Source organism: Argentina silus (assembly GCF_951799395.1).
Source record: "Argentina silus genome assembly, chromosome: X".
Lineage (NCBI taxonomy): Eukaryota > Metazoa > Chordata > Actinopteri > Argentiniformes > Argentinidae > Argentina > Argentina silus.
The window spans coordinates 25844951-25860218 of record NC_139653.1 but is presented as its reverse complement, the minus strand read 5'-3'; the positions used below and the strand labels follow the sequence as shown (position 1 = coordinate 25860218).

The window sequence follows — 15268 nt, the reverse complement described above, 5'->3', positions numbered from 1 at the left end:
TATGGAAGCTCGTTGCCTGGTTCTTGTCTTGGATGGTTAAATTCATAAACGTTTAAATTGGGTACTAGCCTACACCACCTGAATGTAATTAGCCTGAATGATGAACACCCTAAACTGGTAAGTTTGCCTAATTTCCTTCTCCCGTCTCCGTCTCTCCATCTCCACTATAAAGACCCCGTAGTCATGTGACAAACTGCGGCGCGTCATATGACCTAAGGAAGTTCCCCTCGCTTCGGATTGAACAAGAGATCTCATAGGGTATGGCACACAATAACAGGTCATAAAAACAGACTACTCCAATTCGTACCTGCTGTGCGTCGACGGATGGGGAAGCACACCAACTTCAGCCGACTCTATTTGTAAACCCAAAATTCAGTAGTTATTTTCTGTAGTGTGACGTTATGAAGGTGAGCGGTGTGCTAGTGTGTGTGTTTCTGCTGTGGGTGGAGGGCTCGGTGGCTGATACACCTGCCAATTGCACCTACGAAGATCTGCTAGGTACTTGGCAGTTTCAGGTGTCGAAAGGAGGGCTGGACAAGACCGTCAACTGCTCTCAGATGGGTAAGAAACGGGGAAGAGGAGCGAGGCAGCGTGTCTGAATGGTTCCATGGAACTAAAACACGGAACAACAAAGTTTTAATCAATCGACAAATACAGCTAACATGGTTTCATGATTAGGCCGAATTGCTCTGCCCCGTTATGCAATGTGTTTGTGCACTCCTCAACAGACACTGCTGTCAAAACGGTAACGGTGAATCTGGAGAAGCTGTCGGTAGCCTTGGATGACCTCGGTAACACCGGCTTCTTCACGCTTATCTACAACCAGGGCTTTGAGGTGGTCCTCAACGACTACAAGTGGTTTGGATTTTTCAAGGTGGGCTTTATGGTCATTGCCTGAAGCTTACCTCTAAAATGCACCTTTCCTAATGTGGCATGACTGGATCTGTGAACATGGAACCCTTTGTTTTTGCCTATCCAGTTGTTAGATTATTACAATGATGAAGGATACATTTTAGTGTACTGTGTTCAAACAGGCTGGTGTCAGTTATTGTAACATTTAAGGCTGTGTTTCTTTATTTTCGCTTTCATTATTTGTTCCCCTCCCCCACCAGTCTAGTCCTGCCTACAGGAGATGATTCACAGACATGAGGGACTACTTCCTCGTTCAGTCTGTCTCGACTTGTCTGTTCAACTATGTCTCTCTCTCTCATATATATATATATATTTATTTATTTATGGAAGGGCAGGTGGCATTGGCAGGTGGGCATGACTGACAGACGGGGCCTGCAAAAAGAAGGGGCAGGAGCTGCTTCTCATTTTGCACGTGCCTGGACACGCGCGCACACACTAGCTCCTCACTTTTAGTAGTAGCCTACTTAATATTCAAACAGGTTATTGTTAGCCAACATTCTCTCATGATGCATCGAGTCTCATGCTGCCTACTTTAGAGATGATTCACAAAGATCAGGTACACGCATGCACCAGCTCCTCACTTTTTCCTCCAACAGTGCTGTCCTCTCTTCCCAGTACTCTCAGCAGGGTTCGGAGGTGACCAGTTATTGTGACCAGACTCTACCAGGGTGGGTCCATGACGTACTGGGGAACAACTGGGCCTGCTTTACAGGGAAGAGGGTCACCCCAGTACCCCCCCGCACCGAACACACTCACCACCTGAGTCATAAGGACCGCCTGTGAGTAGCCTGTGACAGTGGTTAATGCATGTTTCTGCTAACATTTGTATGTCATTGTTCCTTTGTGTGCACAGCGTATAGCGCAGTGCTATGAGCATCTCCCCCTCGTTCAGTCCTTCTTTCCTTTCCCTAGGCTACTCCAGAGGCCACACAAAGACAACCTGGACTATATTTACTCCATCAACTCTGCCCAGAGGTCCTGGAAAGCTGCAGCCTACAGAGAGCATGAGACCTACACTCTACAGGAGCTGATGTACAGGGCTGGGGGGCCAGCTTCACACATCCCCAGGTGTGCGCACACATACATGTGCATGCACACATCAGGGGAGACTGGTGTGGAATGGAATGAGGATTCTGTGTGTGTAAAACACCCACAACCCTTGGCTAAAATTTAAATGGACTTATTACCTCTGTCACACTCGACACTGCCATTGCCAAGCAGGCAATTTTATTTATTTACTTATTTGATAGGCCTATGCCATTGATATGGCCTATGTACAATGCACTATACTTAAGCTACCTGTTAACCATCCAGAGTAGAGGATGGCATAGGAAGAAAAGTCATCTTCTCCTTTCCTGGATAGTAGCCCATTTTCTATCCAGTAACAATGCTGCTATAAAACCAAAAAGTCTGACTGCTGTCTCGATGAAAATTAAGCACTTTCTTCTGTAATGCATAGGGTGTGTTAAACCATGTAGTGCCTATTTATGTCAAATCTCGCACATGTCCTCTGGTATTTTGTTTTTATGAAAAGCTGTTCATTTTACAGATGAGAGCTAACGTTTGCGTGTTGTCAGTGTGTTGTATATTCATGTTAAACTTGCAGTTAAACTGTCAGCTGCACAATCTGGACATGTTACAAGGAGAGGAGCAAAACCAGTATTGATGATATAGTCAAAGTCCATATCACAGTGTGGATCCATACTGGTAGCCCAGCTGTAGACTCATGTCAAGCGCACAACCTTCATTTAAACTCTAACCCCCTGCTGTGGGTCACACTCTTGCTCAAATTGACACTTCACCCTGCTAGCTCTGGATTATATTCATATTGTGTTTATAAGGATAATGGTACTAATGTACAGTAAAACCATGTCACCAGGTGTCGGTTCACTCCAAGCTAAAGCTAAGTTCTCTCTATGCCCCTCACCCAGACGGGTTCGTCCCACCCCTGTGACAGCGGAGGTGGCTAAGATGGCAGCAGCTCTGCCCGAGCGCTGGGACTGGAGAGATGTCAACGGGGTCAACTTTCTCAGCCCTGTCCGTAACCAAGGTAACAAACAAAAATTTCAAATGCAAATGTATTTCAGCCTTTTAATGAATTCACCAAATATATTATATGGTTGTGATGGTTGATGTGTATGGCAGTGTGGATTTTGATGTTCTCTCTATCCCAGGTGCGTGCGGTAGCTGTTATTCCTTTTCCTCAATGGGAATGTTGGAATCTCGTGTCCGAATCCTGACCAACAACACAGAGACTCCCATCTTCAGCCCACAACAAGTGGTTTCCTGCTCCCAGTACTCCCAAGGTAACACGTGCACACACACAAGCTGCAAAGTTGAGGTGTGATTGAGGTCTGGTGGTCTGGCTTCTATTACCTAGAACATTTCTAAAGCTCTTGTTGATTTTGGGGAATTTAATATTATTTCCAGAATCTCTCATTGCCTTGTGGGTTACATATCATGGATAACAATCTCCTCCTCTTTCTCTCAGGTTGTGATGGTGGTTTTCCCTACCTGATTGGGAAGTATATCCAAGACTTTGGGATTGTGGATGAGTCTTGTTTTCCGTACGCTGGGAAGGATTCACCATGTGAGGTTCCAGACAACTGTTTGCGTCATTTTGCCTCTGAGTACAGCTACGTGGGAGGGTTCTATGGAGGCTGCAGCGAGGCTGCCATGATGCTGGAGCTGGTCAGGAACGGACCTGTGGGAGTGGCTTTCGAGGTGTGTACACATACACTCAAATGCATAGGCACACATGTACATCCACATAAGGGCATATGCATATCTATCCCTATTTTTTTTTTTCTCCACAGGTGTACCCAGACTTCATGTACTATAAGGAGGGGATATACCACCACACAGGCCTGAGAGACTCCTACGACCCGTTTGAGCTGACCAATCACGCAGTGCTGCTGGTGGGCTATGGACACTGTCACATGACTGGTCAGAAGTACTGGGTGGTCAAGAACAGCTGGGGGACCGGCTGGGGGGAGGGGGGCTTCTTTAGAATCCGCCGTGGGTCAGATGAGTGTGCTATAGAGAGCATTGCGGTGGCAGCCAAGCCCATCCCCAAACTGTAGAAGGCAGAGAGGGCAAACTAGGGTTTGATGGCTGTTTTCCTTATCTTGTCTACTCTCCTTCCTTTCTACTCCTCTCCTTGTCCCTTATTCTCTTTTCTCCTTTGCTTCATCTGTACTGATCTAAAAAAATTAATGAGTGAACTTTATTTCACCAGTCTCAATCAGGGGACAGAGCCTCCATCTCTGCCAGTGCCAACACTTTTTTTTCTGCTTCTGTTGATCAGTCTCGGGCTGTATTACAAAGTTGTTAAAAGGAGAAAAGACCTTTTTAAAATTGGAACCCAGCTTGTTACTTTGGCTGTAGTTCTAAAATGGCTTCTGTCTAAATTGACCACTGGTCTGAGAGCATAGGGGTTTCCCCTCTGTTCACATTCTTTGCTGTTCAGTGGACATTTGAAGACCTGTTACATCTGCTATCTGAAATGTGTGTGTAGATTAGAAATGTTTGATCAAATGGCCTCTGCATAGGATTGTTAAAAGAAGGGAATGGTTGCATGTGTAAAGCTTTTCCGTTCTTTACAGCAGGAAGTGATGTATAAAGGGAATCTGCTTTAGGCACCATTATAATTTGAATACATAGTTTTTAATCAGTGTTTTGTGATCATCTGTAGGGTTAAGGGTGTCTGCTGCTCCATATCGCTAATCTCAGGGAAGTACAGATGTCCACTCCTGTCAGTTCATTATGCTCTTATGTTTATTCAGTCCTTTAAATATGATCTAGCAGAGATTAATTGCAAATATTAATCATGCATGTTATCTATATTGTTTGGAATTGAGAGACAATATGTTAAGAGTTTTAATGGAAATGTTTATTTTTGTATTGCTTTTAAAGCCCCAATGATATCCCGGGTCAATTTGACCCGAAGAGTTCCAAAGGGTTCAAAAAGTGAAGACAATACGAGGGTTAATGTCTGCAATGTGACAGTCCTCATCTTGTTGCTGTCCTCATTTCCCTGTGGGATTCTGGGAGCTTGAGTCTCATGGGTGAAAATGTAAAAAAAAAAAAGGGACTTTCATGTGTGAAGGGATAGAGGTAGGCTAGATCTTTTTTCAAAACAGATTTTGTAATACAAATGACTTGCACTTTTGTCTGTTTTACAATTTGAGAAAAAATTAAAGTTGATTTTTAAAAAATGTTGTATTTAATTAATTTCTCTTCTTGTGTATTACCTTGGCACCTCTTCATCAAAGTGAATCACTATTGGTAAATGAAGGGTAGTTTTCAACTGTGATTCATATCTCTAGTGGAATTCTTCACATTTTATGGTAGTGTGTCAGGTTTTATTGTGGTTGGAAGGTGTTAAATTGTGATTCAGGTGTTGGTGAACTACTAATCTCTATCCACTACATAGCCTACAACCTAGTCATGTGAGACCAGTGGTTACAAGAAAAGAAGTGATGCATTTTCAAAGTATTCTAATGTGGCCTCTGTCTCTTGGAGCTACTCAGTAACGCGCGCTCTCACGCCGTTGCTGGAGCCCCGCCAGTCACAAGGTCTAGCTGACAGACTTTTCTGCCCAACTTCTCTGGGCGTTCCTTCCGGCCCCCTGAAGCACATCGCTCCTCATTCTGCTCTCACTCATTCTTCCACGTCTCTCTCTTTTCTTTCCCTCCATCACGTTGTATTAATGCTCTGCCCTAGCCCTTCGCTGTCGCCATGCAGAATAACCATAAGGAACACCTGTATAAGATTTTAGTGATAGGAGATTTAGGGGTGGGGAAGACCAGCATCATTAAGCGCTATGTCCACCAAAACTTCAGTCCAAACTATCGGGCCACCATAGGCGTGGACTTCGCTCTCAAAGTGCTGAACTGGGACCAGGAGACGGTTCGACTTCAGCTCTGGGACATAGCAGGTAGGGGGATACGCTTGTACGCGCGACTCAGATCAGCGATGGGAACGCAGTCGGTTGAGGTGAATGGTGGTTCACATCATTGGCACTGACCATTGCATAGACATTTTCTGCGAGGAGTGATTAGCAAAGACATGGCCTATTGAAAAGTGTTTTAATGGAATTTTACTTACTGTATACTGTATGTTTTTGACAACAAAAAAGTATCAAACAAATAGGCAATAAGGCCTACTAGGTCTAGGCTAATTAAAATATTAGTTTTGATTGTGATAGCCTACATATTGGGGACGGGGAATGAGGGTGGACTAAGGGTAGCTACTGGTGTTCTCATTTCACAGCGTCGGTTAGCAGAGAATCTGACTGATATCACTCACCCCGCGCGCTCACTCTTCCGTGCGCCCGGTCCGGTGAGAGCAGGCAGTCATGTGTCTCGCGCTCATGTGGGGGGGATTTGAGGCTCGGGCTTCGATACAGAAAGGTTTAATTGTGAATTACAGACGACACACTTATTCCGAGAGAGCGATCCGGTGTCCTCACCTCTCATCTTGAAAGATTGTATAATAGTCGCCAAAGATCTAGGATTGGATCAGAATGTTGTCATTGGAGAGATTAAAAAAAGATGACCCTGTATCAGTGGGTATAGGAGCAACTTCATATTTACTATACTAATGAATGCTGTTCTTTATGAGGGCAAGGGTTAGGATATTAAGATTGATAAGGATATTAGGATTGATTTCACCATATTTTTCATCTAATAAATATACCTCCCAATACAAATGATGAATGAACAGCTTCCCCTGCTAAGTGGTCTGCCCCTTTATGGAACAAGGGGTTGCAAGCTTTGGTTCTCTTCTGGCGGTCTCCCCCTCAATGGCTATATGATCAGAACCATTCAAAGCTTGGTGCTATGGTAATGTTATGGCTATAGTGCTCGTCCTTATACAAGTCATGGAAGGAAACGTTAGTCTGAGTAGTACAGTCCACCATGTGTAGTACTTATTATAACACTCCCCCTCCTCCCCTCACTACTACCTTTCACCCCCTCCCCCCACCACTCTCTCTCTCTCTCTCTCTCTCTCTCTCTCTCTCTTTCCATTCTATCTTAGTTTCTTCTTTCATTCTGTACTCTCTGATTTCATCTCCCCATCTCTAATGACCTTTTCTCTCAGAAAGTCAATTTTGCTGTATGACGATCCAGACATGCTGAGCCAGCTGTATGTGCGTGTATGTGCGTGTATGTGCGTGTATGTGTATGTGTATGTGTATGTGTGTGTGTGTGTGTATGTGTGTGTGTGTGTTCGATCTAATCTGCCAGATAATTGGGTCACTTTGCACAGCCACTCCTCGCTGTGATGCACTCGAGACACGAAGATTGGTTTATGATACCAATTCTGCTTTTCTGTGTTGTAAACACAATACCACTGTAGACTGGGAGCAGTTTGGTGGTGCAGGTGTACTACAGAGAAGAACTTGGGATCTTTACTACTACTAGTGTTAGTACAACCTAATAATACTGTGTGTGTGTGTGTGTGTGTTTCAGGTCAGGAGCGGTTCGGTAACATGACGCGGGTCTACTACCGCGAGGCCATGGGGGCGTTCATTGTGTTTGATGTCACACGGCCATCCTCGTTCGAGGCTGTCACCAAGTGGAAGGAGGACCTGGATTCCAAACTCACCTTAGCCAATGGGAAACACGTAGCCACCGTGCTATTGGCTAATAAGTGTGACCAGGGGCGGGAGGTTCTGACCAACAATGGGATTAAAATGGAGCAATTCTGCAAGGAGAATGGCTTTGTAGGATGGTACGAGACGTCTGCCAAGGTGAGACACACACACACACACACACACACACACACACACACACACACACACACAATGGCATATAGCCTGCTTCCAATGGCACCTCACATGCTTCTGGAATTTCACAGATGGCCTGATAGTGAGCACAGTCAAGCACACACACACACACACACACACACACACACACACACACACACACACACACACACACACACACACGCTCCACATTCTGAAAGTCAGGGGGACGTTAAAGGTTGTTGTCTGGGTACCCAAACTTTCTTGGTGCCTTGACCTCTGATTCTGCACCGCTTTTTGTTCACACACATCTTCTCCGCCCAAGTAACCTAATGGTGCTATTTCCATAGGCCTAGTCAGGGCAGTCGCAGAACTTTTGGTTACTTTTACCGAAGCATAACATCATGTATTTCGTGTTGCTTACACCAATTGGGCCTTCCAATTCACAGTTTCCCCAACTCCAGATTGAGGCTTTAATGGAAATGTGTGTGTGTGTGTGTGTGTGTGTGTGTGTGTGTGTGTGTGTGTGTGTGAAGCTTGTGCTGAAATGGAAGGTTCTGATAGTCATGTGCCTGTTATTATATAAAGCCCCTCTCTGTTACATTCATTACCCCACTCTGACGCTGTGTGTGTTTGTATGTGTGTGTGTGTGGGGAACAGTGCTATCAGTCCTGGGGATGTGAGTGGAGTGTAATGATTGTGTATTGTAAGAGTGTATGAACATGCTCTTGTGCTAATGCTGTAATGTGAGAGATTATTAGAGAGAGATAGAAAGATAGAGAGAGAGAAAGAGAGAGAGACATTTGGGAGTTTCTGTCCATTATAAATGTGTTATTAGTGAGAACTGTGAATTGCCTCAGTTAACCCAGATCAGTGGTAGAGAAAACCAGTCCTCTGGGGCCAATGTGTCCACTGGTTATATGTTATCACTCACTCGTCATTGATCTGATATCATATATTGTCTCTTTCTCGCTATCTTTTTTTTCTTTCTTTCTTTCTTTCTTTCTCTCTCTCTCTCTCTCTCTCTCTCTCTCTCTCTCTCTCTCTCTCTCTCCCTCTCTCTCTCCAGGAGAATATTAACATAGATGAAGCAGCTAACTGTCTGGTGAAGCACATAATCGCCAGTGAGAACGACATTCTCCAATCAGAGGTCTCTGACACTATCTCTCCCCAATTAGACTCCGGCACGGGCGGAACCTGCTCCTCCTGCTTCAGATCATAGAAACAACGAATAACACACGTGTGCATGTACAGTATACGCATGTGCGGGTTTATGTGTGTGTTTGTGTGTGTGTGAGTGAGTGAGTGTGTGTGTGTGTGTGTGTGTGTGTGTGTGTGTGTGTGTGTGTGTGTGTGTGTGTATGAGAGCAAGAGAGGAGAGAGATTTCAAAGAACTTTAGTTTTTTGTTGAATAATCATGTATGTGTATGTGTGTGCGTGCGTGTGTGTGTGTGTGTGTTTTGTGCTGTCTCGATTGTTTGTGTGTATAACTGTGTGTGTGTGTGTGTGTGTGTGTGTGTGTGAGTGTGTGTGTGTATGTGAGAGAGTGTGAGAGACTGTGTGAGACTGCGTGTCTTAGGCAGCGCTGTGTTGTTTGTGCATGCATGTGTGTGTGTGTGTGTTTGTTTCAGAGACAAAGTCACCTTCAAGGCCATTTGGAGCATTGTTGCTGTGTCTCAGTAACCATGGAGACAGATTTAACAAAAACACACACACACACACACACACACACACACACACACACACACACACACACACACACACACACACACACTCACACACACTGCACAGCTCAGAGTTTGTATTCATAGTGACACTCAGGGAGTTGCTTTCCTTAAATGCTTCTTTCCTCCTTCCTTTTCTCTATTTATCACTTAATCCCCCCCCCCCCTTTCCTTTTGTCCCACTCATATTCCTCTTCCGCTTCCAGCTTCAGTAACCATGGAGGATGAGGCATATCTTTCTCCCTCTCTTCCTCCTCCCCCCTTTCTCTCCACCATCACTCTTTTTTCTCCTCATCCTCTCTCATTTGTTTTTCTCTTCTCTCTCCTCTAACCCTTGATTACAACTCCCACATTTCCACTCTGAATTCCAAAGACAGAAATCTACGCAATCAGCAGACTCTGCCATCCCAGTATTTCACAAAGAATGCATTCTTTATTTTATATTCTTTCATTAATGTTTTCTTAATACCCCTTATGGCACTGTATCTTTTTAATGACATGGGCCAGGAGTTGATCATGACCAGTGTTATGACTCTCTGATGTTATGTTCTTAATGTATTACATAGGATCTTGATGTAGTGTGCTAATATCAATGAACTGTTCCTCTTTTACATTGCAAGATATGTCAAGTTATAATTTAATTTCAGCATGGTGCACAGTAACTCTTAACCATGTGACCACCTCAGTACAAAGCTCCATACTTTCTTTTTTTATTTATCAACATGAATTGAATGTGTTGGATTTACATAATTTGTAATATGTTTGAGTATGAAATATATACAGATATATACACTGTACATACATATATATTTAATCAGTTAGTCAACAGCAGAAGTATATTCACTTTTACATGTGATACTTTAAATAAACCATAACTTGGCAAACATGTGTTTGATACCATTCCTATTTTCATTCCATGCATCACAATGAGCCTGTCCTCCGATTTCTACCTTGACTAGCCTCAGCTGTGTGTGTGTGTGTGTGTGTGTGTGTGTGTGCGTGCGCTCGTGCCCATGCTCCTGCAGTGTGACAGAGAGGCTGTCATGTCTGTAGACAACGGTTTGACAGGTGTTTAATGAGGAAGCACTAACACACAGGCCACAGGCAGCACACAGCAGAGATATACTGCAACCACACTAGTTATTTAACTAGTTTGTTTATGTGACCTGTTTGTGACCTTCCTGATGTTCCTCAGCCATTCGTGATCCCTTTTATCAGATACATAGAAAACCTGATTCACTGTGGAAACACTCCTGAAGATACACTAACACTGGCAACCCATAACACAATTCCCAACATTCCCACTCTGTTCTATGCACCTACAAGGCTTACAGACTCAAATGAGGAGGGTGGAAGATAGAACCCATGCTCTCTCCCTCACCTCCTTCCTCAGCCATCCTTATTATGAGGAGGGTGGAAGATAGAACCCATGCTCTCTCCCTCGCCTCCTTCCTCAGCCATCCTTATTATGAGGAGGGTGGAAGATAGAACCCATGCTCTCTCCCTCGCCTCCTTCCTCAGCCATCCTTATTATGAGGAGGGTGGAAGATAGAACCCATGCTCTCTCCCTCGCCTCCTTCCTCAGCCATCCTTATTATGAGGAGGGTGGAAGATAGAACCCATGCTCTCTCCCTCGCCTCCTTCCTCAGCCATCCTTATTATGAGGAGGGTGGAAGATAGAACCCATGCTCTCTCCCTCGCCTCCTTCCTCAGCCATCCTTATTATGAGGAGGGTGGAAGATAGAACCCATGCTCTCTCCCTCGCCTCCTTCCTCAGCCATCCTTATTATGAGCCACGTACATTGAAGCCCTAATGCACCTTCAGTCATCCTTATTAGCTAATGATGAAATCTATGTGTGCCAACACTTAGTATACTTTAGTTTAGTTTAGTTTATTTGAAGAAATAAAAAGACAGTTTGAACACGGTTAAAAAAGGGAGTTCAAATGTCGAGTACTTGGTTAAGCTTACGGAGACGCATTGTTTGTTTTGCTGACCACGATTGTTGTATTCTTTTTTTTGGTGTTTGCTGTTAGTAGTGCAACTACGGAAGTGTGCGCTCTGCTAGTTTTGTTTTTAAACTGGCTTAAGTACAAGTAAAGAGAGGAAAAACCTGCATCATGTCTTCCTTCATCCCTGCAACTGGTGAAATTTGCTACAATAGGTTTTGAGTCATGTTTTCATGTAATTGAACAAACTTAGACATTTCATTTACAGGAAACTGATTTAATTGCTGGTTACCAGTTTGAGAAATATTTTTGGCTAATTCCAATTAAAAAATCTCAAATAATTAGGTTATAATTATATAATATATTATATCACATATACCTAATGAATTACATTTTACAGATGTGAAGGTTTGAGTGTTGAGGTTTGACGAACATAAATAATAAATTAATTTAATTTAATTCAACAAATGTATTCATTTAATTTGAATAACCCTAAAAATTACTTGTTACTGGTTGAGGTTTTTTAAACAGATCCAATGAGTAATTTTTTACAGTGAAGAATTGATCTATCAATATTGAACTATCACTCACTCCTTTGTCTCCCCCCTCAGTCTCTCTCTATCTCTTTTTCTTTTTCTGTCCTTGTCCTCCCTCTTTTTCTCTCTCTGACACTCTTTAATTGTATGGTTCCAGTGATACCATTTTGTGCCTCATTTAACAATGTGATTTCTTCACCCCCTGAGAGAGGAAGTATTGTCTGATTTCACAGAAACTCTATTGGATATCATAGAGAGATATTTAGATAACACACACACACACTACAAGAGAGGGGTTACCCTCTCATTTGTAATAATTGGTTGTGAATTGCAGAGCTGATGTGAGAGAGTTAGTGGATGTAAAGGGGTTTTTTCTTTGAAATGGGTCAGTGGCAACTCCCTTCTGTACACGGCCACACACTGGCATACATGCATGCATGCACACACACACACACACACACACACACACACACACACACACACACACACACACACACACACACACACCCTTGTGCCTGTGTGTGCAGTGAAGATCAGACGATTCTCATCCAGCTTCATCCTTCTCTTTTCTCTCTCTACGGTAACGAGCTGACAAAGATATGGGAATCTTTATTACCAGATCATAACCTTGTAAATTCTCTTTTTCTCCCTCTCCCTTTCCCTCAGGCCTTCTCTCACACCAATTCTGCAACTGGAGTACAAGGGTGCGATGCAAGAATGAGCCTAGTGAGAGATAGAGAGGGAGGGAGGGAGGCAGGGAGGGAGGCAGGGAGGGAGGGAGGGAGAGAACTATGATCATGGGGTCCCTCAGTCACTCAAAGAAAAAATAAATCGGCTCCACGTGATTTCACTGACTTAACCTTACACTTACACTTACACTTACCCACACTTACACTTACCCACACGCACGCACGCACGCACGCACGCACGCACGCACACACATATACACACACAGCATAATGGTTGGACAGCCTTCAGCTACTGTAACATCAATAAACAGTTACAGCTGTGTTAGACTCGCAGACTACCAGGCGTACTCTTTCTGTGAATAAAACAGAAACTAAAAGAAAATCAATACCCAGGCCCAGGGGAGACTGTGAATGAAATAGTGCCAGCACTCCAAAGTCTGGTAAATGTGTGTGTGAATACTACCATCTAAAAACCATCTAATCGGTGTGTGTGTGTGTGTGTGTGTGTGTGTTTGTTTGTGTGAGTGAGTGCTAGCATCTAATATAGCATCAGTTTTAAAGGAGATCCCAGAGCATAAATCGTCCTGTTAAAAAGCACCATGCTGAGTGAGTCATCAGTCAGAGTAGTACTGAAGAGATGGGCTCAATGTGGACCACTGTGAAGAGCTCTCTCTCAACATGGACCTGAGATCAGTGGGTAGCTTCATGCTACTCAATATATCAGTGCAGTCATTTAGTGTGTGTTTGTGTGTGTGTGTGTGTGTGTGTGTGTGTGTTTGTGTGTGTGTGTGTGTTTGTGTGTGTGTGTGTGTGTGTGTTTGTGTGTGTGTGTGTGTGTGTGTGTGTGTGTGTGTGTGTATGTGGTGTGGGAGGAGGAAGTGTTGTAATGGGATGTTTGTTGGCTGTTCTTGTCTTGGCAGAGAAGAAGGAACGAAGAGTAACAGCCAGCAATACCCTTTGCTTCTGAGGCAGTGGACTCTGGCAGCAAACACACAATCATACTTGACCCTGAGTGATTGCTAATGATGATGGTGTGTGTGCGTGCGTGTGAAGATGAGAGAACAGTTTGGTAGCTGATTCCCTCTTCTCTCTTCTCAGAACCGTCTCATACTCACAGCGCCATCTAGCAGCACCAACACAACACTGCAGGAGTAAGAGCAAGTGTGAAAATAACCCCAGGCTCCCTGTCTGGGCAATTACTTCCTGAAGGGTACACTTGATCAGGTTTCTTAGAGCTGGGCTGGAACAAACACACAGCCTGCACACATTTGACTCTTCAAGACCCCTGAACTGGACCTTCCCATCCCCAGGCATTACGTGTGTTTTCACATCAATGTAGAACAGGAGAGGAGACAAACAGTGGCCATATCAATGAGAGCAGGGGGGAGAGGAGGAAGAGGGAATAGAGGAGTGGGGAGTAGAGGAGAGCAGAGGGGAGTGAAGAAGAGGAAGAGGAAGAGGAAGAGGAAGAGGGAGGATTGGGCTATGGCCCAGGACGAGTAGCCTTCCTAATTAATGAGACAGGTAGGGATGTGTGATGTTTGTGGGAGTTGGGCTGGTGGGGGGGGGGGGGGATTTGGGGGAGTTGGTGTGTCTGTGTGTGTGTGTGTGTGTGTGTGTGTGTGTGTGTGTGAGTGTGTGTGTGTGTGTGTGTGTGTGTGTGTGTGTGTGTGTGTGTGTGTGTGTGTGTAGGCGAGCGTGGGACTGAGTGATAGATCACGTGGAAGGAGTGGTAGTCATGGCAACAGAGCACTCTGGCATATTGTCTCAAGATTCCAGCCGTCCCTCTCTTTCTCCCTGTCTCCCAACCCTCTCCTTCCCCCTCCCCTTCTCCCCCTCTCTCTTCTCCCCCAACTCTCCAATCTCCAATCTCTCTCCAAGACTATTTTTATAATAGTGTGGGTCTGTGGTGCCAGAGGATTTAAATACCTAGTAGTTTGATGAATGGGTTCAAGGCCACTGAGATGTGTTGTGTCTTGACTATTTTATTCAGGGTCATGTGATTTCTACCCTGTAAGTCATAATGACCTCTCCAGAGACTCTGTACAGGGATTTCCCTCGTTTGCCTTTTAGCTAATACCTTCACAATGAAAACACTGATGCTTAGCCAACCTCTGACCTACTAGCTTAGTTAGAATAGCTATAGATGAATAAATCTGAATCTTAATGTTCAGTATGTGTGGTATGATACACTCATCAGATCATGGGGAAAGCCACGCCCTCTACCCATACCGGCAGAGTGACATGCAGTCACTTTCCACACAGAATCATAAATGGACCAATGAAAGCCTCTGAGAATGGAGTAGTGAAGGTAAGGCCCCAGCCCATATGACTGTGTTGTGTGAGTGAGTAGAGCCTAACCCCAACCCTACAGAGTGACTTATAGGAAAAAGGAGGAAAAGCACATGGTGAATGATTACTGCAAATATGCAACATCACATGGAAGCCATGGAATGTGTTTGGACCTAGTATAGTTTCTATCCACTCACTCATAGATGTACCTGAAATCCCCTCCCTCACCCAGCCTCCCCTAATCACCCCTCCTCCCTCATCCTAACTCTTACCTTAAGTCCTAACACCCTTACCTCCCCGCTTACCAAAACGTCACCTATACCCCCCACCCGCCACCCCCATCTCACACTAACACAAACTCCACCTGCCATCACCCTCCCACGTTAGTACTCATTCCTCACTTATCTCTGTCTGGA

General features: G+C 44.4%; 2 protein-coding genes across 2 annotated transcripts; both read left to right on the top strand.

Annotated features, from left to right (window-relative positions):
* The first annotated feature begins 251 nt into the window (after positions 1-251).
* On the top strand, positions 252-5129 carry ctsc (cathepsin C). The gene is made up of 8 exons (XM_083695705.1): positions 252-561; positions 729-874; positions 1528-1691; positions 1825-1980; positions 2844-2962; positions 3087-3218; positions 3404-3636; positions 3729-5129. Exons 1-8 carry the CDS (start codon positions 402-404, stop codon positions 3993-3995), a joined length of 1377 nt encoding a protein of 458 aa, XP_083551831.1. The 5' UTR covers positions 252-401; the 3' UTR covers positions 3996-5129.
* A 523-nt stretch (positions 5130-5652) lies between these two features.
* rab38a (RAB38a, member RAS oncogene family) lies at positions 5653-8885 on the top strand (the record flags this gene model as incomplete). Its single annotated transcript, XM_083696272.1, has 3 exons — positions 5653-5851; positions 7389-7669; positions 8733-8885. 3 exons carry the CDS (start codon positions 5653-5655, stop codon positions 8883-8885), a joined length of 633 nt encoding a protein of 210 aa, XP_083552398.1.
* Positions 8886-15268: the final 6383 nt, after the last annotated feature.

Bases quoted from the DNA above. Each gene is read 5' to 3' on its own strand.
- ctsc (XM_083695705.1), top strand. From the start codon at position 402: ATGAAGGTGAGCGGTGTGCTAGTGTGTGTGTTTCTGCTGTGGGTGGAG. The intron at 3,219-3,403 runs GTAACACGTGCA...TCTTTCTCTCAG, and splicing joins CTGCTCCCAGTACTCCCAAG to GTTGTGATGGTGGTTTTCCC. The intron at 3,637-3,728 runs GTGTGTACACAT...TTTTCTCCACAG, and splicing joins CTGTGGGAGTGGCTTTCGAG to GTGTACCCAGACTTCATGTA.